At 35.8% G+C, this 22,372-nt stretch overlaps 1 protein-coding gene across 13 annotated transcripts in view; it reads left to right on the top strand.

Annotated features, from left to right (window-relative positions):
• The window catches only part of Abi3bp (ABI family member 3 binding protein), a 275,396-nt gene that overhangs the window by 220,574 nt on the left and 32,450 nt on the right, over nucleotides 1-22,372 (top strand). For 11 of the 13 annotated variants that reach the window (XM_023721261.1, XM_023721268.1, XM_023721266.1 and 8 more), the window contains 6 exons: nucleotides 4,689-4,748; nucleotides 5,375-5,422; nucleotides 6,208-6,288; nucleotides 7,988-8,065; nucleotides 12,606-12,671; nucleotides 14,234-14,308. In XM_023721261.1, coding sequence (XP_023577029.1) covers nucleotides 4,689-4,748; nucleotides 5,375-5,422; nucleotides 6,208-6,288; nucleotides 7,988-8,065; nucleotides 12,606-12,671; nucleotides 14,234-14,308 — 408 coding nt within the window. The remainder of the gene's footprint in view (nucleotides 1-4,688; nucleotides 4,749-5,374; nucleotides 5,423-6,207; nucleotides 6,289-7,987; nucleotides 8,066-12,605; nucleotides 12,672-14,233; nucleotides 14,309-22,372) is intronic. The other 2 variants (XM_023721267.1, XM_023721258.1) reach the window with 1 other exon arrangement.

Genomic DNA, 22,372 nt, shown 5'->3' with positions numbered 1-22,372 from the left:
TTTTTTTGCGGAACCATGGATTGAACTCAGGCCCTTGCGCTTGCCAGGGAAGTGCTTATTCCACTGAGCCATCTCCCTGGCCCCACATCTTATTTTCTATAGAAACTGTGACCCAGCATTTGTTGGTCTTATCTACCAACTCTGCAACTTTATGTGTTCAGAAATAGAATTCTGTCTCTAAATGCACTGTTGACCCTACCTCTGTGGTTGTGAAGGTTTCTCGTCATTGCCTCAAGGATAGGGTGCTTATAAGAATAATCATAAAGCAATTGCTCATGTGTTTATATTTTCTTGGAAGCGTTGGATTCTCTTGCTTTCAAACAGTTTGAGGTTCTATCTTGGATTTGCATTCTAATAATATCAAGACCTCGCTGACCAAATCCTTTCAGTCATACCTTTAAAAAAGACAATAAATTACGTATGTATTTAACATGGATTGGTATCTTAGAAAATAAAACTCTAAAATGTTCTGAAATCAGGATAGAGCTATATTTTATTATGATGTTTATCTTAAATGTATCCTGAGATATCAGAAGTAACAAACTTGAATTTTCAGACCATATCAAATAGTCAGGCCTTGTAAGATTTACTGTACATCTCCTCCCTTCTATAGATTCTCAGGCATAACAAGTTTATTCTAGGGAAGCATTAAACTCCTCCAAATCTTCATCGCAATTATCCACTACACTTAACGAGGACACTTCACAAATAGATTCCATAAGCCACACCCAAACCAAAACATAATTGGATTCTTTCTAGATGTGCCTTGGAGGAATATTTTAGTATTAGGATGCTCCCTGAGAGGAGACAGATGGAATTTAACTTGAAGCCCAAGCCCTGAGCTCCTGACTCAGTAGAACTCTGTGTTCCTGGTGGATTCTTGTCTACACAGAGACCTGTTGTGGCTCTATGGTCATTTGGGGACCACAAAGCATTTGGATAGATTTCAGTCATTGAGAGTGAACTAGAAAGAAAATTTAGATTTCAGTAAATCTTCATGAAGGTCCTGTGTACTTACTAGCTTGGTAAATTCTCAGTTGCAGCTACATATGTCAGCATTTTTGCAGTTGTTTTCACATTTTCTAATAAATAGGCTTTTGTGTAAAGTAATTAAGAATGAGCATCCATTTCTAAACATTTCCATAGAACTTGACCCTTGTTATTTCAAATGATAAATACCTGGGTTTATAACTGTTAGGTATACAGAGTCAGTAGGACTTCCAGGTAGGAATATCTAATTGGTGGTTGAAAAGGCTTTGATGAGTTTCTAAGTGGAACATGGGACATGGATTAAGGAATCATTTACTTATAGGTAGATGGTTTTATTTTTGATTTAATCAGTACACAGACTTAGAAAATAAAGTTAGAAATTATTTCAGTCTGCAATCACACATAAGGAGTCACCAGATGTTGCTATCAAAAAATATAGTAAAGTTGGAAAGGAGTTGGGAAGAGGTGTGGGAAAGGTCTCAAGAAGGGAGGACTGGCCCAATATGGCAGTGGGGTGAGGACAGATCAGATGAAGCTGCTGACCTGAAAGTGAAGGTCCAGAATCCCTTTGGGGCTGGCTGCTCCACAATGAAGCGGTTTTCAGATTTTAGAAAGGTGAAAGTATGTATACCTTTGATCACAAAAATATTGACATGCCTGTCATGAGAAGTGTGAATAAGTTGTATTAAGCAGGATTAATAAAAACTATGAATATTCTATCAGCTGTAGTCATCATGACTTGCTGTGAATAAGTTTAAAAAAGAAAAGAAAAAGGGAATGTCTCCGGGACTTCTTACTCCAGAGCTATAGATAAGGCCCTGTGAACCTGTGGTTACAGATCAGTGGGTGAACTGGACACAAGTGAGAGACCACGAGGCACAGGCACTCTAAGCTTTCGATTAAAAGAATAACAGCAAGAGAGAGAGATGGGCTTAAAGAGAGCCCACATCAGTGGAATGTGTTTGTCTGTTTTCTTTGTTTTCCTTTCTGCTTTTTGTTCTGATTCTTGTTTTTCTAAGTATATGGTATAGTTGAACAATTGTAAAAAAGAAAAAAAACTCTTGGAGAAATGGTAATAAAGACTACTAGAGAAAGAATAAGATAATATAATTCATGGAAACTGAAAAGCCTTAGAAGAGTTAGAGGGAGGGTGGCCCAAAAGCAGAGGAAATACCCAAAACGTGGCTTCCAAACAGACAGAAGTCTTGGGCCTCTCATCCTGGATTTCAGGGACAAAGCTGAAATAAAAGGATTCTTAAAATAAAAGGGGCCTTAGTTTACATGTTTCATTTTCCTAAGAAAAAGTCTGTAAGCTACTGCTAGGGTAAACCTTCTCACAACTTCATATTCTACCATCTTTATCAGAGTGACTCATTAATTTTTCACTGATGACTAGCAAAATTTTCATACACATTAACTTCCCACTGTGAATATTAGGCATTGTCCACTCATAACAGCCTTTTATTAAATTTCTTGTAGTGCATACTTTACTCAAAAAGACAGCTTGTTTCAAGGTAATTTCATATAAATGATCAATTGGCTAACATAATTGAATCTATAATACAATAATTATAATTATAAATATACTTAAAGGGATATCAGAACTGTCTTCTGAAATAAATTATCATTGCCTACACTGATGAGGTGCCCCACCCATAGGTTGCTGGGATCACAGTCTTATCAAACTTAACACAGAAGTGAATACCACATTGAGAAAGAAAAAAAAACTAACTTGCATTTAATAGAGCTGTAGTGGATCAAGGGGGGTAATGATTTCTATCCTTTTCCTGTAAATATTTCTGTTTCTTTCCTTTCCACTGATTTCACCTACTTTACAAAGTCCACTAAAGTAGTTTATTAAATCATCACTTCACGGTTAAAAAGAAGTGCCAATTTTAGCGGGTGGAATCCACATTATCCTAGTCTAAATTCCTGAATAAACTGAAGGAGTGGTGAGTAATATATTTATAGTATATGGATTTATAAGTAGCGTATCTTCTCCTTTCTTAGTCTTTTCTCTGCATAGCATAGTCTGGAACTATAATTAATTAGGGCTTTTATAACCTGGAGACTTCCTTGTATGTTTGTGAACTTTGCGAAGAAAATCAAAGTGTCTTCTCCTTCAACCTTCAGATGAATATTTAATTTGATTTGTAATCAAGAATTGTTCATATTTTATCATTTGAATCTTTCACAATACTACATGGTAAAGTGAGATGTTCAATATTACAGTGGATTTTCTCCTTTATAAGCTACTGAACATTTTGAAGTTTAGTATACTTTTAAAGTCTAGATTTTTAAATTCCTCTCCATGTGTTACCTCCTAGCCTCTTGAGTAGTGGTGTCAAATCTATGGCATGAGTCCTGCAGCAAGCTGTTTGGTACCATTGAAAGCTATAAAAGGTTCACCATCACTATCCGAGAAGTTCTAGCTGAGCCAGCTTTTTATTTAGTATACCCTTTCTATAACAGTTATTTGTCTAGTAGTGGCCTGTACCAAGAACAGCTATAACATGCAAGTTAAACCATCCCCACATTCAAAAAGCTAATTTCCATTTTATGAAACCTGTTTCTACAAAATGGTAACATGATGCTTGGCTACCTCAAGATACACAATTTTTTTGTCCATCCATCCTTCCTTCTGAGATAGAATTCTAGCACAATCCCACTAGTTTTGCACAGCATTACAGAAGATTCAAGAAAATGCTACTGCCTACCAAAAAGGAATTGATAGTTTCTAAATCTTCATTATAGTAAAAGGAAAGCCTTTCAGTGAGAGAATGGACTTGAGGGATTTCTTATGGGAGAAACAGGCAGAAGAAGTGCTTTTCACTGCTCTTGGAGTCAAATTCTGGCATAGAAATTTAGTACAAACAAGAAAATCACTCTGATATTTTCTCCAGTAAGAAATAAAGTACCACACTCCCAGTCTATTTTACTTATTGAAAATTAAATAGAACATTTGAAATACTCTAAGTACCACAGACTAGGTAACTATGTGTCTAGCTGACATGCTTGTCTTTTCGTAATCTCATACATCAAGTACCCATGATACCTAACACACTGGAAGTCACAGTTCAGGAGGACAAAATCACCACTGCGAGCATTTTTCCAGCATTGACTCCGTAACAAGGATTGCCATGAATTTTACATATGGTACCTTCTAATGGGCAACAAATTCCTTTTGCTTTATTTTCTTACCATAGTACCTGTTGGGTTATTCTGAATGAAATTTTCTTCTCTTAGATATTCAAAACTTATGTCTTTCTTGTGTTTTTTTTCCCTTGACTTGTAGGCCATTTATGCACTTTTTAAAAGAACTGTACTTCCTATTGCTATCAGTGGAATTCTAGTGTCAGTGTCAAATGGCAGCTAACCACACCAGGCAAATCTTTTCTTTTGAAAATGACTGAAAGAAGGTCTACCTCAGCATGTAGAACTTAATCATATTAGCTATTTTCCCCCATCCTTTTTTTCTCTCAAGGCAGACTATAAAATGAACTTTGATCAAATTAGTTCCTGTTTATTGCCACCAGACCTTCTCTACATGATGCTACTTTTCCACTTTGAAAGAAAGGTCAACTTAACATTCTGAAAATACTTTTTTCCCCTTCACAGTGTAGGAAATTTTAATCTGTAGATTGTGTTCTAGGTGTGACATTTAGAGGACACAGTGCTTTATAATCTTTTTCTTTTAGGTCCAGAAGATGTACCCATTCCCCATGAACCAGACCCCGATATCTCTCAGAGTGAACCTGGTAAATGAATTATTTTATTTTCCTGGGTAGAAAGTATATTTTAAAAAAAAATTATGAATATATTTTAATTGGTATAATATAAAAGAAACCCCAACATTTTTAAATGTAGACTGTATATTTATTTGGGAGAAGTTTAATCATATAATATGGTTTAAAGGTTTTTTTGCCCTGGTTGAATAAAAGAATAATATATGATGTTACCTTTTCTGGAGGTGTTTTCATTGAATGGAAGGTCATACTAAAATTATAAAGCATAATGAAAGAAGAAAAGAAAAAAATAAAATAAAATTATAAAGCATAATTATTTAGTAAACAAACAGTTTGTATCATTTAAAAATATAAAAGTAACTATGTTATGACCATAAAACGTATTTCTAAGTAGAAAAAGAATGCCTACTCAAAAGTTTTCCTCAAAATGATGAGAATGAAATCTTTAAAGCTTAAAGATTAAACTTGGTTCAGCTAAGTTTCCTGCATTCCCTTATGTAGAATTTGCTTATATTTGTTATAGTTCTTAAAGGATGTTCAAATGATTAAACGAATGCTTTTAGAAATTAAGAAATTATTCTGGCTTTACTATGTAGTAATTCTCACAAATATGTTTCTTTGGCTTGCTTTTGGAATAGTTCTGCAACCTGTTACCTTTAGAATTGAGCCACCAAAGACAACAATAGGTAATGGTTTTGCCAATTTAACCAATTCTGTTCTCTTTGCTACCATCAAGATTCCAGGTCTTTCCCATATGATCATAATGGAAGCTTCATTTCTGCTTAATCCATTTCATCATCTAACTCTCATTACGATTACTCTTTCGAAACTAAAAAAGCTATAGTTTTACTGCTGTAAAGTTTTGTTGTGACCACAAGGTTGAGATGGATCATTACTGAGTGGCTCCTGATCTACCTTGCTGTCTTCAGGAGTCAGCCTTGCATATCTCCTCCATTCAGTTAACAATGTCTGCTGGGTCAGTGGTTCTTAGCTGTAAAGTCACCACATAGTAGTTGTGACAAGTTTGAAAGTGTTGTAAGGAATTATTAATATTACTCAAAATATAGAAAATTTCCAGTGATATTTTGTAAAACTAAATATCAGAAGATTAGAAATTATCCCAATAATTTTGTAATTCTCTATGTTCTCTTGAGTGGGAGATTATAGGGACACAGCTACTTCTAACAGACCAGGATCATTTCTTATCCACACCCCATTGTAACCTGTATCCTCCTTCTGTGGGTCAAGCCTAGCTCATTTATTATGTGTCCTTGTAGAAAACAGGTTACGAGAACCACTGTAGTAGATGCTATAATCATTTTCCTCAAAGTTCTGTGCATATGCAGTTTCATCATTACTCAGATACTGTTTCCCTTTTTCTGCTTCAGATAAAGGACTAGCATATAATTCCATTCTGGCTTGATGCTGGGTTTGAGTTAAAAGTTTATAGCCTTGGTACTTTCTTTTGCAGCACCTTTAGAGACACGAGGCATCCCGCTCATACCTATAATTTCACCAAGCCTTGGTCAAGAGGAGCTACTGCCCACCTTTGGTAAATTTTGTTTTAAATTGTCAGTTGACTGAGAGATCTGCCCTGAAGGAGTTGCCCTTACATTAGGCATAAGAACAGTATAGTAATGGATTGTTTCCAAACAATATAAAGTCTCTTTTTACCATCATGCAAAAATGATCTGCATCCTTTTATATTTTCATATTAACTGTATATTTGTCCTTCCAATATTCATAGTGATTTTATTATAAAATTAATGTTTTCAAGTATGTTATTAAAATATCAAGTACAGTCAGCCCTCTCTGTGTCTGGGTTCTACATCTGTGGATTCAAGGAAACTCAAATCAAAAAAAAAATTTTGAACCTGCTTATACTGAATATGTTGGGATCTTTTTCTTGTCATCCTAAATGCAGTATCTCACCTATTTATATAGCATTTACATTGAATAAGGCATTGCAAGGAATCTGGAAATGATTTAAATGTATGGGGAGTGTATATAGGTCCTGTAACTACTGTTTTTCTTTACAAGGGACTTGAGTGTCTATATTGCAACAAGGGTCCTCAAACCAATTCCCCACAGACACTGATGGATAGCTGTATTCTGAGGATAAAATTGTTCCACAATCCATAATGCACTTTTTATTGAAGCTGATTTTGCCTAAATTTTAAATTACATTTAGAAAGAACATCGTGTCAGGGTAAGGCTTTGAAATTACACTCAGTCACTAGAACTTTGGGATTAGCCTAATGCTATATGCTGCTATGGGCATGGTAATGACATTCACAGCATACTGAGCAGGAAGTTTACCTAGAGACATCAAGGAAAGCCTCTGCCAGGAGGTGGCATTTACACTGGGCTTTCATGTTGGAAAGAGTGAAGAGGCACAGATCTGAAGGGGTCAGGATGGACAGGAAAGAGTCACTTTCAGACATGTGCTGCTGGACAAGTAGGTTGCCTGAAGAAATGAGAGAGTGGTTGGGTCAGAAAGATCAGTTGGCATGATCTGGCTATGCTTTCATGAAATTCAACACAAATATGTACTCTGTATAGGATCCCCTAGTTTGCCTGAGTCATGGGTAAAAATAACTGGAAAAAGTTCCCAGTTCCTGCTTATTGTCTCCTTTGACATTGCTACACCCTTATGGCTCTGTTTCCATTGGTGGTGACAAAGAGCATGATGTTGTATACTGTCATTGTGATGTAATAATTTCAAGACAATGAGAATAGACATATTCTCATACTTAGTTAAAAATGTTTCAGAATGTCAAAAACATGTACTTTTATTTTCACATAAGAAAACATAGAATTTATTCTCTTAAGGCATAAAGACATATCTTTTCATGTATGCTCTTTTTCTTGATTCATCTAAATGCCAGTGAATTTGTGGAGTAAGGAGGAGACAGAGAAGATAAATGCATAGACAAGAGATTTTCATTCATAAATTACACCTGAAAGTAGTTAATCTGAGGTCATGAAACAAAGGTCCTAGGCAAGGAGTGCTTGGAAATTCTAATAATAGTCATTAAAATAACAAAAGACAAAAACATAGTAAATAAGAGTTGTTAAATACACTACTAATTTTGAATTATTATGATTCTAATGCATATTTTAAAATGTAATTTACCCTTTTATCATTGCATGGAGCAGAAAACAACATGAGATATTTTTGGTTTTGCTTTTCTGTTATATTCATAATGAAAATTGTTTTAAATAAGTCAACTTTCTATATTTTTATCCAGAAGAAACAGACCACACCATCCAAGAGCTTTTCACAACTAAGATTCCACAAACAACTGAATTGGCAAAGACAACTCAAGGTAATCTTATTTCTCTGCCTCTGGAGAATGACTTCTCTTACTTGATTTTAATCAGGAAAGAAGCTTTCTTTTTGAAAAGTTGTTTGCCTTCACAGTGAACTACTTAACTTTTTTTCATTTTAAACATGAAGAGAATCCACGAAACCAAAACTTACCTGAGTTTCAGTTGACTTTAGAAAAGACAAGTTCTTTAGTTATAGCTTTCCATTCAAATATAACATCCACTGGATGCTAACTTGTAATGAAAACTCTCTCTTTTTCTCTTGCCTAACTTTCATGTGTCTCATTTTCTATATCTGATAAGTAGAGAAAAACATGCACGCTTTCCCTCCTGCCCTGCCTTGGCCCTGCCCTGCCTTGGTCCTCCCCTCCCCGCTTTATCTGCTTTTCTCCATCTGACTCATTCCAGTTCCTGATGAAACTCAGTTATGCTGTGGCCTGAAAAGTAACCATGGACAAGAACAAAACCATTTTTTAGTAGTGATATTATTTAAACATCCGAGAAGTTACTATTTGCTAATTTTGTGTTATTTCATCTCTCCGATTTCCTTCTTTTGGGGAAATATGCTCCCCTATACAAAGTTCTCAGAAATCATTTCATGCTCCCAGAAATCTTTTCTTTTTTGTATTTTCCTAGCCCTCTTGAATTATAGCCAGTTGTAAATATCTAGTACTGTGGTGCTATTGTTATTGTTTTAATGATCCCTTTTGCCCATCTTAATTAAATGGTAGAAAATGAAAAACAAAGCCAAAACCAATGGAAACTTTTTAAGGAACTGGAAAACAAGTAAGTTTGTTTGGAAGTTTGGAAAATTGGTGGATGAAATTTGAATTAAAAGGAAATGATAGCAATAAAAGCAGTCTAATTTTGAGTTATGCAGACAATACTTATTCTAAAAAGGTTACTCATTAGGACTGTGGTACAGGACAGTTTCTTCAAATTCTATAAACCTTTTTTTGTTTGATATTTTTATTCAATTTTCATTTCATTATTTATTAACATTTCTTTTAACATTTTATTTATTTATAAATATGCACAGCAGTTAGGAGCATGATTTCAGCGCTCTCATGTCCCCATTACCATCTTTAACTACTAACTGCAGATGGTCTGTTGTGCTACAACCACACCCCATCTATTTTTCTATGTTTCGTTAAAACTTTTTAACATTTCACTTAATAGAAGCTAGCTGCATTCTCATGACCAATGTTTTGGGACAAAATATATAAATATTTACAATAATCAGGATAAGTAATGATACTCATTCAGATCAGGCTACATTGCCAACTTTAAATAACAGTATTTCCACTTTTAAAAGATTCATGAATTCCAGGATCAAAGATAAAATATTGTAAGACTGCTTTTTCTTTGGTTTGATTTTTTTAAGAAATAGGATGGTTGGGGGCTGGGAAGATGGCTCAGTGGAATAAGCACTTCCCTGGCAAGTGCAAGGCCCTGAGTTCAATCCCCGGTTGCACCAAAAAAAAAAAAAAAAAAAAAATCTCCTCCCAGAAATAGGATGGTTGATTCTATTTTTAGGATTTATAGGATGTCATACTCCTTCTAAAACATTTTTATTACACGTGAGCTTAACACTTGACTGGGTATCTATGAAGGATGTGATGTTACTCTATGAATTATCATTCACATTATGTAATAAATTATATTTTAATTTTGTTCTCATACACTGAGGATTCTTAGGTTAGGCCTCAACTATGCTTTCCTAGGATTCCTGCTTTTCTGGGTTTGTAGCCAGAATCATTAGGGTGGGCTCACTTAGAATCCATGTACAGAGACAACAAAGAACAACTAAAAAATAATCCACCTTCAAGTGTGTGAGAGCATTCTCAAGTTGGCCCATCCCATTAAACCTGTGAGAGTAGTGTTAAATTTCTTTCTATTATAACCCCTGGGAAGAGTCAAGATAAGCCTCTAGATAATTTCACTATGCCTCAGCTGTTGCTTCCTTGCAGTAGGGCAAAATCCTGCCCACCACAGCCTTCTTATCAGAAGCTTATAAGTGAACTGCACTGTCACTGCATCATCCTCATAAGTATGCCTGAGTGCTGAGTCAGAGGACAATCTGCTATATTTTAATGTCAGGCATTCGAATATAAGAAAACACACAGCAGCTGAGTGACGCGCAGTAGAGATGAAACTATTCCTCTTCTTCATACTATGATCATGCATTTACCATTGATTAATATGGCTTTGTCATCTCTAAACTCTCAGCAATAGTTCCACTAGGACCTGTAGCATGAACCCACTGGTAGAGTCATACCTTTGTGTGTGTGTGTGTGTGTGTGTGTGTGTGTGTGTGTGTGTGTGCGCGCGCGCGCGCGTGCGCCTTACCTCTATGTCTACTGAGATAATTTCCCTTCAGGGTTTAGTAACTCAGTTCCTTTCCCCCCTTCTTTTAATTTCAGCCCACTTTGGTAATCTACTTGGCCAGAGGGTTTGGCTTGTCTGGGTATTTTCTCCCAGCACTGATCCCTCCCCAACCCAGGGCACGTAATCTTGTTCTTTGACCCCTGTAAGGGAGTGGAACTCGAGTCCTCAAAATGTTTCTCTCTAGTTGCTCTTTGTCTTTATGTTTTCTTCATGCAGTATTTTAATTTTTTAAAAGTATGATTTTTATAACACAATTTAGATAGGAAATCATCTTTTTAAATTATTTTTATTGTCGCTAACCCAAAAAGATGTTGTAATGTTTATGTGGTTCCACTGTCATATAGCAATTTTGTCTTCCTCCTTTTTTTAGCTTAAAATTTAAACGCCACAACAGTTTTCTCAAGGCCACATGGTGCTTGTTAAATAAGCTGTACAAAAACTCACAGCCTAAACTTAAATTACTTTACAACTCTTTTATTAAAAGTTCTTTCTCGATTTTAGTGGAGACTGAAAAAGCCTCCGGGCCCATGGCTTTGAAACAATGAATATACTGCTGTTCCTTTACTTTTGTGCTCTGCTCTGATATCTGTCCTGTTCAAAGTTTTAAAAGTCATGTTTTCTAGAATGAGACAAATCAGAACCATGAAGCAAAATCAATCTAACATTAATAAGGGCATACACAGACACACACACACACAAAGCAGAAATAAGTTAAATTGACAAGAGTTTTATTCCACTCTCAAAGATGAATGCAAACATTTGCAACTCATCATCAGAACTTTTAAAGTGCATGAGGATTAATTTTTTCTCACATCAATACCTCTACTATAACCTCACAAAGGATAAAGATGAACCCCTAGAGAGCTGCACTATACCTCTGCTGTTGCTGCCTTGCAGTACAGCAAAATCCTGCCCACTATTTTCTTATTGGAAGCTTGTAGATGAGTTCCATTGTGCAATATTTCACAGGTATATTTTGTTTTATAAACCAGGTAGGCGAATCATTGCTGATTTATAGTGATATAAACACCCACTTGAGATGTGAACAAAATCATCAAAATGATGTAACCTATACACAGTTGGAAAGAAAAATTTTTTCCAGTATCAGCTGAAACTGTAACTAAACAGTTGCTTGCAAAAGAACCCAGCATCTAAAATAGGATCTCAAGTCTGCATCTTGTACAGCAATTAACCACTAAGAAGAATGTATGCAGTGTGTTAGTTATTGAAACTGTCCTAGTGATTTGATTTGAAACTGTCTCATTGCTATTTGTTTATCAATAAAATTATGAAAAAAAAAAAAAAGAACCCAGTATCTGGTATGAAAGAGCCAGAGAAGAGCTAAAGAATGTTGGACAAATTCCAGGGTAAAAACACACTTTAGAACCTTAAAAAAATATTTAGTAGCTTTTAGCAAGTTTGCCAGCTTAATGGCAATGGTTACCTATTTATTGATTCATAAGACCTCATTCGGGCTTCTTTGTGTGTGGGGCCTAGGCAACAGAAGCAGAGACTGAGGAGGAGCTGCTGGGCCTCAGGGCTTACTAATTCTCACTCCTTGCTCGCGTGTCCTTGGTGGTGGGGACTAGGCATCCTTCTCTCATTCCTACACACAGCACCATTCTGGAGGGCACTGAGTGTTTATTGCTCTCATGAGTAAAGACAACTCAAGAGAAACCACTGCTGCTAATTTTCTGATCAACAAAAAACTTTATTTCTCTTTTTGCCTTTAAGTTTGTCTTCTTTGGGAAAAGTTTAACATTGATTCCTTACTGAGAGACATGGATGGGTAGATGGATGGATGGATGGATGGATGGATGGATGGATGGATGGATGGAAAGATGGAGGGATGGAATGGACGATCTTTCTGGTAAAATCAATGCACTTGATAGACATGGAATAAATGATGACTGCTTCTTAGCACAATTATAAATGCCTTACCTATTTGATTTTTCTTCATGATGCATTTTTAGCATAACGTGTAATGAGTAATTATAGAAGAATAATTATAATGAATTGTAATGAATAATTTGAGATTTCAGAACATTCTATTTCCTCACAAAGTCTATGAGCCGTTGATTCTTAGGGTAAAAATATTCAGTGGCTTTGAAATATTAACTGTTAAATATAAAGTGTTTTTTTCTATTTCAGCACCACGCAGACTGTACACTACTCCCATGAGGCCCAGAATATCTGACAAACCACATATTAGACCTGGTAAATTTATTCTCCTTCTCTAATGATCTAAATAATCCACAGGTTGGAGAGATATAAAATGGACTTGAACATTCAAATTCACCAATGGGGAATATATATATATATATATATATATTCCAATCCTTGTAGTTATGTAGAAAAGTTCTAATGAATCCATGAAAATGATAGAATTTAAGGTTTTTCATGAATGTTCAGATTTGGAGAGCACTATGGCACTTTATTGATTTGAAAATGATATTTTGAGAATCACACACTTTCAATTTTCTGTGACAATTTCAAATGTTATTTCTCTGTTCAGAAAACATTGTCTCTTCTTAGTATAAAAGGTCTTTTAAGGGGAGGACTTGTTTACTTTATTCTTTCAAAGGATAAAAATATTATAAATTATAAATAGTCAAAATAAAGTCACAATTATATATTGGGAAATACTTTAAACTTACAAAATTCTCCAAAGACCCTAGGATTTTCTCCAGAAAGATTTTTTAAGGAAATGGAAACAGCTTCTATAGTGAAGTACAAATAGGACAAAAGATATCTTTCATCCTTTTTCCTATTGATTCTAAAGAGTCTTCCTAAAGTTTTAACTGCTCAAACTCACTTTGAAGGAATAAACTTAGTGAATGTATCTACTTCCAGGTAGGTGAGAAGAAAACAAAGAATTTTTATATTATTTGTTGTCTAGATAGTCTATATTTTGTCGATAATCCTCTAACTCCAGTGGTAATTAGACACAGATATCCTTTATAAACAAACATCTTTCTGCATAGCTTTTGTTGTCACAGTAGCTCTTGAGAGTTCAATATGTGGCTGGTTAATCATTTCCACAAAGAAGGAAGTGTTTGACAGTGACTGAACGTTTGCCTTCTGCTGTCTCAGGAACAGCTGAAGAAACTGAGTTTCTGGGAGAAAACAAAAAAGGGGCTTAAAGGCAAGCAGACTGGCTCCAGAGCTTGCCCACAAAAGCACAATGTGCTCCACACACTTCTTTAAAGACACTTCCCTGTGACTGTGACATAGGCGGCTTCTTAAAGTTTTGCTAGTGTGTGGCATTCTATGGAGGAGAGAGACTGAGATGTTTTCATCATAGTTTAGTGTTCAAAGCAGTTGTCTGTAGGGGCTATTATAATAAAGTAGCTGTCCCTTAAAGGCTCCCACGAAAGGACCATCTACTAATGAGTTATAAATTCAGGCCTTTGTGTTCAAGTTCAGTTTTCATTAGACATACATAGTCCTGCCCTTTCTTTAGTTCTGTTTTTGAATGGATCTAATGTTTATAAATGAAGCAAGATAAATATTTTCTATTTAGATTTAGAATTACCTGCCAGTTATTTTTTGAAGCCAAATATTGAAGCCTAGTCACCATCTCAGTAAAAATTTAGGCCTCTGTTTCCAGGCTCAAGTCTATGATTTTATAGCAGAATGTAGTTTCTATATTCTGAAAAATGTTGTTTAGTAATTTTCCTATTGCCTCATTAAATCACTCGCGATTCTTTATGAACTTTGTTCTCTTTTCTTAGTGGCAAACTTGTAACAAAAATTTAAACTATTCTCTATTTTTTTAGTTCTGAATAGGACAACTACAAGACCTATTAGACCCAAACCCACTGGGATACCCAGCAGGAATGGAGTGGGAACAGGTAATCCAAATTTATTTTCTTTTAGTCTTACCAAAAATATAAAACCTAGTTATTTTTATATAAGTTTGCTAAATTTATACTATATTCTCTCTTTTACTTAGTTCTGTGAATTCTTTGTAAAACTAGAACTGAAAGTTACAATGCATGCCCAAATCAAAACATCAAATGTCTCTAAAAATATTGGAAAATAAGATTTCACTTTTCTAAACCCAGTCCACTAAATAGGTACCACAACAGTTTTACTTCTTAACATGAATTCTGATTAAATATAAATTATTTTTTTTTAATTTTTATTTATTTATTTATTTATTTGAGAGAGAGAGAGAGAGAGAGAGAGAGAGAGAGAGAGAGGCCAGCTCAGCCCACCAGGGGGCAGGGCTGGCTGGCATGTGGTGCTGGGGGATTGAACCGCGGTCCCTGATGCTTTTGCTAAGCTTGTTCTAAGTAGGTGCCTTAGACCACTGAGCCATCTCTCCAGCCCTAAATATAAATTATTGAATGAGTGTGATAAAAATAGATATTTTCCCTAATTCCAGAATACTTTCCATTTAAAAGCTGATCTTTGAGATTGCAATTACTTGGTTTTCAAATTTGTAATTTTTCATAAAGACTTGCATGTGTCATGATTTTCTACAAGACTTGCATGTGTTAATGGTCTAGTATACAGAAATGAAAAAAGAAGCATATTTAATCAGCAAAATTAGCAACTGGTCATCCTATTTGAAGCAATATTAATGTTTAAAAATCTTTCAGCTTAAGTAAATTATTATTTGATCACATTTATAGAAGTAGTAATCATTATGAGTAATTAGGACACTGATTTGATGAAACGTGATTGTATCATTTCCTTGAAATATTTTACTAGTGTAAATCTTAGCTTGCTTACTAAATGAAAACATGAAGATTGAAATTTATTTATGTGTATTTAATTGAACCCTGATGATCCCATAATGAGAAAGAGGTATCCTGCCTATTTTGTCGAAAAATCCTTTAAATTTGAGAATTTTTTGTACTTTCATTTGATTGTTACAGTATTGGAAACTTTAGGAATTTACTTTTCAAGTAAAAGTAATTCTCATCAAATAAAGTAATAAGGCCCATAATTTAAATTCCTAAGTCATGAAAAACAAAAAAGTATTTAGCATTTACTTATGCCCGGCTATTCTTTTTATTCTTCCCAACTATAAGATTAGACAAGGAATAATTTCTCATATTTGCAGAAAAATCTGAGAACTGTCTTTTCTCAGATCATTCTAGGAAGAAAGTAGGTACAAATTATTTAATGTTAAAACAATTCCTTGAAAATTACATAAATCAAAATAGAGTGTTGGTCAGATAGCTCAGCAGATTAAAGCGCCTGCTTAGTCAGATGCAGGGACCAGGGTTCGATCCCCAGCATGCCATGCTGGCCCCACCCCCCAAGTCAGGCTGAGATTGCACTTGAGACTAGGTGTGGTGGTATGCACCAGTAACCCCAGCTCTCGGGAGGCTGAAAACAGGAGAATCACTACAAGTCCAGTCTGCGTAATGAGACCCTGTAGAATCTGTACTAACTAAATTTAAAAAAAAAAATAGAGAAAAGTATTTAAATGTCAATAAAGCAAATGAAAGAACAAGTAAAGTTGCTACGATCACACTTGAAAGCCATTAGCCTTAAATACAATCAAACATTAATTCTTATTAGGAAATGAATATTATCTTTTAAGGAGAAACAGGATTACTATATTTTATCTTATCATAAATCATACATTTTTCAGAGCCACATGTATCATGTACTGATATCTATTGCTCCTATGTTCATAAAACCAGCTTTCCAATAATAACTCATCCAGTGTAGCTTTGGAAGAACTTGTCAGTGTTTCTACAATTTAGTTAGTTGTTGGTGGACAGAGGTAGAGAATGTAGAATTCAGTTTCCCTTTTTCTTGCTGCTCTTTATCTCTCACCAAAATTTGTTGTACCTGTTCTGTATCTTGTCATTCTGTTGGGATCATCTGTCAAGAAAGGACTCAGTTCCCCTGTAATGAGTAAGGTCAACAGACCAAATGGTGTCCTGATGTCTTCTGCTTTAGAATCAGTCTTAGCTGAGAAATCCTTAAATGGATATAGGACATTACATCTCTAGGTCTACCACAGTAACATATAGTAGCCCAAAGGAATTTACCCTAGTCTGTAATAGTCACTCCACATTCTGACTAAGGCATTTCACTAAAGAATAAAAGAAAAAATATGACCATTTGAGCAGTTTAAGCAATCTACATCAAGTTCAAAATTCACTTATGATGAAAACTCAGGAATTTAGGAATAGGTTTCTTCAATCTGATAAAGGGCATCTATGGAAAAACCTACAGCTAACACCACACTTTAATGTGAAAGACTGAATGCTTTTCTCCCAAGATTGAGATTACAGCTACTTTTACCACTTATATTCAATATAAAAGTGGAGAGTTTAGCTAGTGTAATAAAGCAATAAAATAAAGAAATTCCGTATGTCAGAAATGCTAAGTAAAATGACTATCTACATTCCACAGTGCAAAGGAAAATGTAATACCTCTCAGATACTTGCTGGGAAATAATACTAAAGAAATCAAGATTTCCAAAACCTATCAACTCCAGCTTATAGATTTGCCTGAATCTACCTTCCTTTTATTCTGCATAGTTTTAATCTGAGTTGTTCATAGAAATGTAACTATTCACAATCGGTTTATTTTTTTCTCTGATAGAATTCGTCTATCTCATGCACATTCACCTATATCTTCTATTGCTTCTTAATCAGAGGCTTTTTTATGTCAATTGAGTCCATATTCAATTTTGAGTTTTTGCCCAGAATATTTATCTTTATTATCCATCTCACATATATTTTCCAATAGTTCATAAATAGCTCATTTAAAAATTAGTTAATAAAGGAAGTTTTAGGGTCTGTAGGACATGTTATCTAGGGTCACAGATCACAAAATGTTTTTCTTTTGGGAGAAAGAAAGCAAAAAGCAAAAGATTTGAGGCCTTAAGAGTGAACCACTCACTAGTAGAGTATTTTGAAAGAAATATTTCAATAATTCCTTTACCCTTAAAAATCCTTTAGCATTCTTAAGATCAAATTTTTATTTATTTCATAGCATCATTAATGTTTTCTCTGCATTATGAATATCTTATACCTACATGTGTAGATTTTCTTTTATATCAAGCTTAGAAATAATCTACAAAAGTTAATATTTTCAGATGGGCCAGCCAAATAGCTCAGTGGATTAAAGCGCCTGCCTTGCCAGCCCTGCCCCCAAGGCGCGCTCAGACAGAAATTGAGAGTGGGCATTGAGACTGGGCATTGAGACTGGGCATGGTGGCATACCTGTAATCTCAGCTGTTGAGAGGCTGTAAACAGGTGACTCACTACTGAGTTCTATCTAGTAGTGAGACCCTGAACACCCACCCTGTAGACCCTTGAAATACAAAATAAGTAAATAAATAAAGTTAATATTTTAGATGGGTCATTTTCCTAAAATTCTGCCTTATTGATGTTTCTAGAGATGTGTTTAGTTTAGTGATATGTTTCATATATTAGAATCTGGTAAGTTGAATTCATGTGACTCAGACAGCATAGCCTTTATCATTAAAATATTTATGGTTGACTCCTTACAGAAAAAGTTTGGCAGCCTCTGTGCTAGACTCTCTCTTGACTGTTTCTCTGAAGAAAGAAGATGTTGAGTTTTTGACCTTTGTTCCCATTCAACCAACAGTTATTAAAGCCCCATTATGTGGCAGGCAAATTGTAATTCTGAAACTATCTCGTCAGATATTACTTGATGATACTGTTAAATTCTCAGACCTCAGATTGTTTTCTCCAAATCCTAATGAGAAAACCACACTTTCCTCCCTTCAAATGGACTGTGCCTCACAATGAGAACCCAGACTCCTTGGGGTGAGGAATGTGTTTTTCTGGGCTGTGACTAAATCTTCCAGGCTGCTGGCTCATTGCTCTTGAAATTTTAGCCAGGTGCTAAGATTTGGAGATTTGAAAGGTTCAGAGACCAGGCATCTGTATCCATAAATATCATCTTCCTGGATACAAAAAAATGGAGATATTCAGACATGTGAAAATTGATTCCCAGTTTACTATGTTTGTTTTCAAGGTTTTCATTACTATGATAAAAAAATACACAAATCATTACTTGTTTTTAACAATAACTTGCGAGGGGGCAAACTATGTAAATCCAGAGATTTTTGGAGAACTCCCATATGGCAGTTGGTGGCTCTTTCTGAGGCACAAGGCCTGATGCTTCCAGAACTCACTCTGCCCTTCGGAATACGCACCATTAATCCTGTGTGAGGGAAAAAGAATTCAGGTTACGGCTTGGGCCAGACTGCTTGCTGAGTGCCAGTTCTGAGGATGCATTTTCTGCAGACACATCTTCACTGGCTGCCTTATTTCTCCTCTCCCCACCTTCTGTTGTCTCTGGCTCTCACTTGCTTTGGTTCTCCTTTGACTCGGGTCAACAGAAGTTCACTAGTCTATCCGGAAGTGGAACACAATGTCCGGTCTCAGACCTTTCTACTGAGCTCCACAGCTGCCTTTGGTAAGATCCTTCCCAGTGCTGCTACCACCACCAGCTCTTTGCATCTGCAAAAGCTGGAGAAAGTCCAGTTAGCAGCTGATATGCTATTGACTTGGGTACTCACAACTAAGAATTGCAACATTAAGATGCTTCTGATTCCAACTGTATGAAAAGTAATCTTTTCTTTTTTAAATATATTTGTTCCAAGCTATGTAGCTTGGACTCTTAGTTATCCTCCTATTTTGAGTCTACCTAGCGCTGGGCTTGCAGGTGTGTGCCACCACGCTGGTCTTGGTGGCCAGCTCAGTGCTCCTGTGGATGGAGCCAGCACCACATTTGGTGCTGGGGATTGAACCCCAATCCCCGCACTTTCCTAAGCAGGCACTTAGTCCTCCGAGCTATCAAAAAGTAATTTTCTGAAAAACATTCCTCGCTGCCTCTTTCCATACTCCCCATCTCCTGGTTCTCTCTTTCTCTCTCTCATGCTGAAGGCCAAACACAGAGCCTTGCACATGCTACTCAACCATTTCACCAATGAGCTACATCACCAACCCAGTTTCTTTCTGACTAGAAAAGAAGCCAGAAGAATTTATGTCTTTGGTCTTGTTCATCACCTACCGATGCAGAACTTTGGGTGCTGTATCTTCAACTCACTTGTCCCTTTGGATTCTCACCCCTGCAGCTTGGCAAACCTGCATGTTCTTGGTCTGGAACTGCTGAAAGCCTGCAACCATTTTCTGAGTCCCACATAATGGTGGCAGGGCTGGATAACAGATGCTGATCAACCAAGGCCATTTAGCCTGCATTCAGTAGTTGTCACTTCAACTCACCCAAGAGACACAAAATAGGATTTTCAGACTAAATTCACATAAAGCCTTTGATAGAAGCAGGAGGAAAAAAAAGAGGAAATGACAGGAAAACACACCTCTGGAGAAAGGCTCTGAAGACAGAAGTATATGATTCTGAATATCAACACTTCCTAGATATGCTGGGAAGTTTGCCTAATGCCCATGCCTTGGGCCCTTTCTCACCTGCATATCCTGGTGTCACTCCCACACAGAAACATGGCAATCTCCCATCCAGGCAGTTAATACATAAGTTTAGGGTCAAAATATTTGGAGAACTGTGAAAAGGGATCTATTAAAGGCACATACAGTATTGGCCTTTCAGGGTACTTATTTATTTGTTTATTTTTGCCATTGAGGAAAAGAGGCTTCTCTAACTCCACAAAACTAAGTTATTCTCCTGGAACCATCATCTTCCAGACTGTTACTGGTTTGCATCTTGAGCATTGTGTTGGAAAATTCATTTTAGTAATTTGCCATGACTAATACAAAGGGCAAGAGGAGGAGAAACCGGTATATGTTCTCCAGGCCTTTTAGAAAACATGGGGTTGTTCCTTTGGCCACATACATGCAAATCTACAAAAAGGGTGATATTGTAAACATCAAGAGAATGGGTACTGTGCAAAAAGGAATGCCTCACAAATGTTACCATAGCAAAACGGGAAGAGTCTACAACGTTACCCAGCATGCTGTTGGCATTGTTGTAAACAAGCAAGTTAAGGGCAAGATACTTGCCAAGAGGATTAATGTGCATAATGAGCATACTAAATACTCAGAAAATCATGATAGCTTGCTGAAACGTGTCAAGGAAAATGATCAGAAAAAGAAGGAAGCCAAAGAGAAAGGTACCTGGGTTCAACTGAAGTGCCAGCCCTCCCCACACAGAGAAGCGTACTTTGTGAGGACCAATGGGAAGGAACCTGAGTTGTTGGAACCTATTCCCTATGAATTCATGCCATAAACTGGGGATATTGCTGTTCCATTTAGTACCCAATTGGCAGCCTAAATGTTCTAGGTCCTACATAAAAATAAAATCATCCTGTGTTGTAAGGGTGGTTTTCTTAGTTAAACAGGTATGTGGTGCCTTCTTACTTCAGAAATATTTGTAGCAGATTTTCACTGTACCTAGTAATTATGTCTAGTCCCTACTATGCAGTGTTTTTCTTGATGAAAGATATTGCTGAGGTATTGTGCAGGTGTATACCCAAATATTCAAATATTTATAAAATATTTATATTGGCTTGAAGATCCTGTAAGTCATCATGGGGAAAAGATACATCAAAATAAATGGAAGTCACTTCAGAAACAAATGTAAGTCCATTTCAGTTAAATAAATTGTTTAAAGCACACACACACACACACACATACACACACACACACACACAAACCTAATTTATTCTGGTGGCATAAAAAGAAACACTTTCCATTCCCCTATGCCATTCACACAGCAACCACTCAAGTGGGCCATTCCCTTTGCACCGGTACCACTGACAACGGGGGCAGAGGAAGGTTAAGGAGCCATTTATCTTCCCAAAGTCAGTGGTGTTAGCCAGAAAATAGTCACTGGCCCCAGATGCTTTTCCTACTACAAAAAAAAGCAACATTTGATTCATGGTTCCATATAAAATTCTCCATGATTTTACATACTCTCTTTTGTTCAAGTGGCAGATTGTGGCTTGTCATATTAAGTCCATCTCCAGACTGCACAATTAAATGCACAAATGTCATCTTACTTTTGGCAAACAAAGCTTATGCTATTCATTTAATCATTATAGGGGCTGGGGATTTGGCTCAGCAGTAGAATGTTTGCCTAGCAAGCTGGAAGCTCTGGGTCCAGTCCTCAGCACCAAAAACAAAAAATAAACCTCCCCTAAAAAACAACTCCATCAAAAAAAAATATAGTTAAATAAAAAAGACCAAAAAAATCATTATATCACTCTGAACATTGAGATTGAATAGACAATGTCCTTAAAATGTTCCTTGGAACACAGTAAGGAGTCCAAACAGGATTGTTATCATTGTTCTTATAGTTAATATAATACCATAAAAATACATTGTTCTCATTGTTAATGTAATACCTAGTATATTAACTAAATGTTAGTTTTATATTCTATTTTTAATATACTAATTATAAGTCCTCAGATTATGTACTCCTTTTAGGAAGAGCCATTATATATGAAGTGATATTTACTATTTAGGTTCTTTAAAATATGGATTTCTAAGCTAGCCAAAGTGGGGCATGCCCATACTCCCACTACTCTAGGAGGCTGAGGTAAGAGGATTACAAATTTAAACTCAGCCTGGGAAATTAAGTAACTTCACAAAATTCAGTCTCAAAATAAAAAACAAAAAAGGGCTGCAGATATAGCTCAGTGCAATGCCCTGGGCTCAATCCCCAGTACAGAAAGACAAAAACTATGTTTCTATTGTTCTTTAATAAAGATCATCTGTTGGGAGATTGTTTTATAATGTAAAAGAATAATAATGGAAAAGTCAGATGAAAAACACTCTAGGGAATTTACCAAAACCCAAGCTTGGTTATTTAAGCAAGTAAACAAAAAATAACCATCAGATTGTGTTTGAGAGATTTAAGAGACAAAAATATCATGCAAAACAATTTTTAACTCAATTTGTTCCAAATAACAATTTGGAGTTCTAAACATATTAATT

Source organism: Octodon degus, unplaced genomic scaffold (genome assembly GCF_000260255.1).
Source record: "Octodon degus isolate 3935 unplaced genomic scaffold, OctDeg1.0 scaffold00081, whole genome shotgun sequence".
NCBI classification, from domain to species: domain Eukaryota; kingdom Metazoa; phylum Chordata; class Mammalia; order Rodentia; family Octodontidae; genus Octodon; species Octodon degus.
This window is presented reverse-complemented; position numbering and strand designations above follow the sequence as displayed.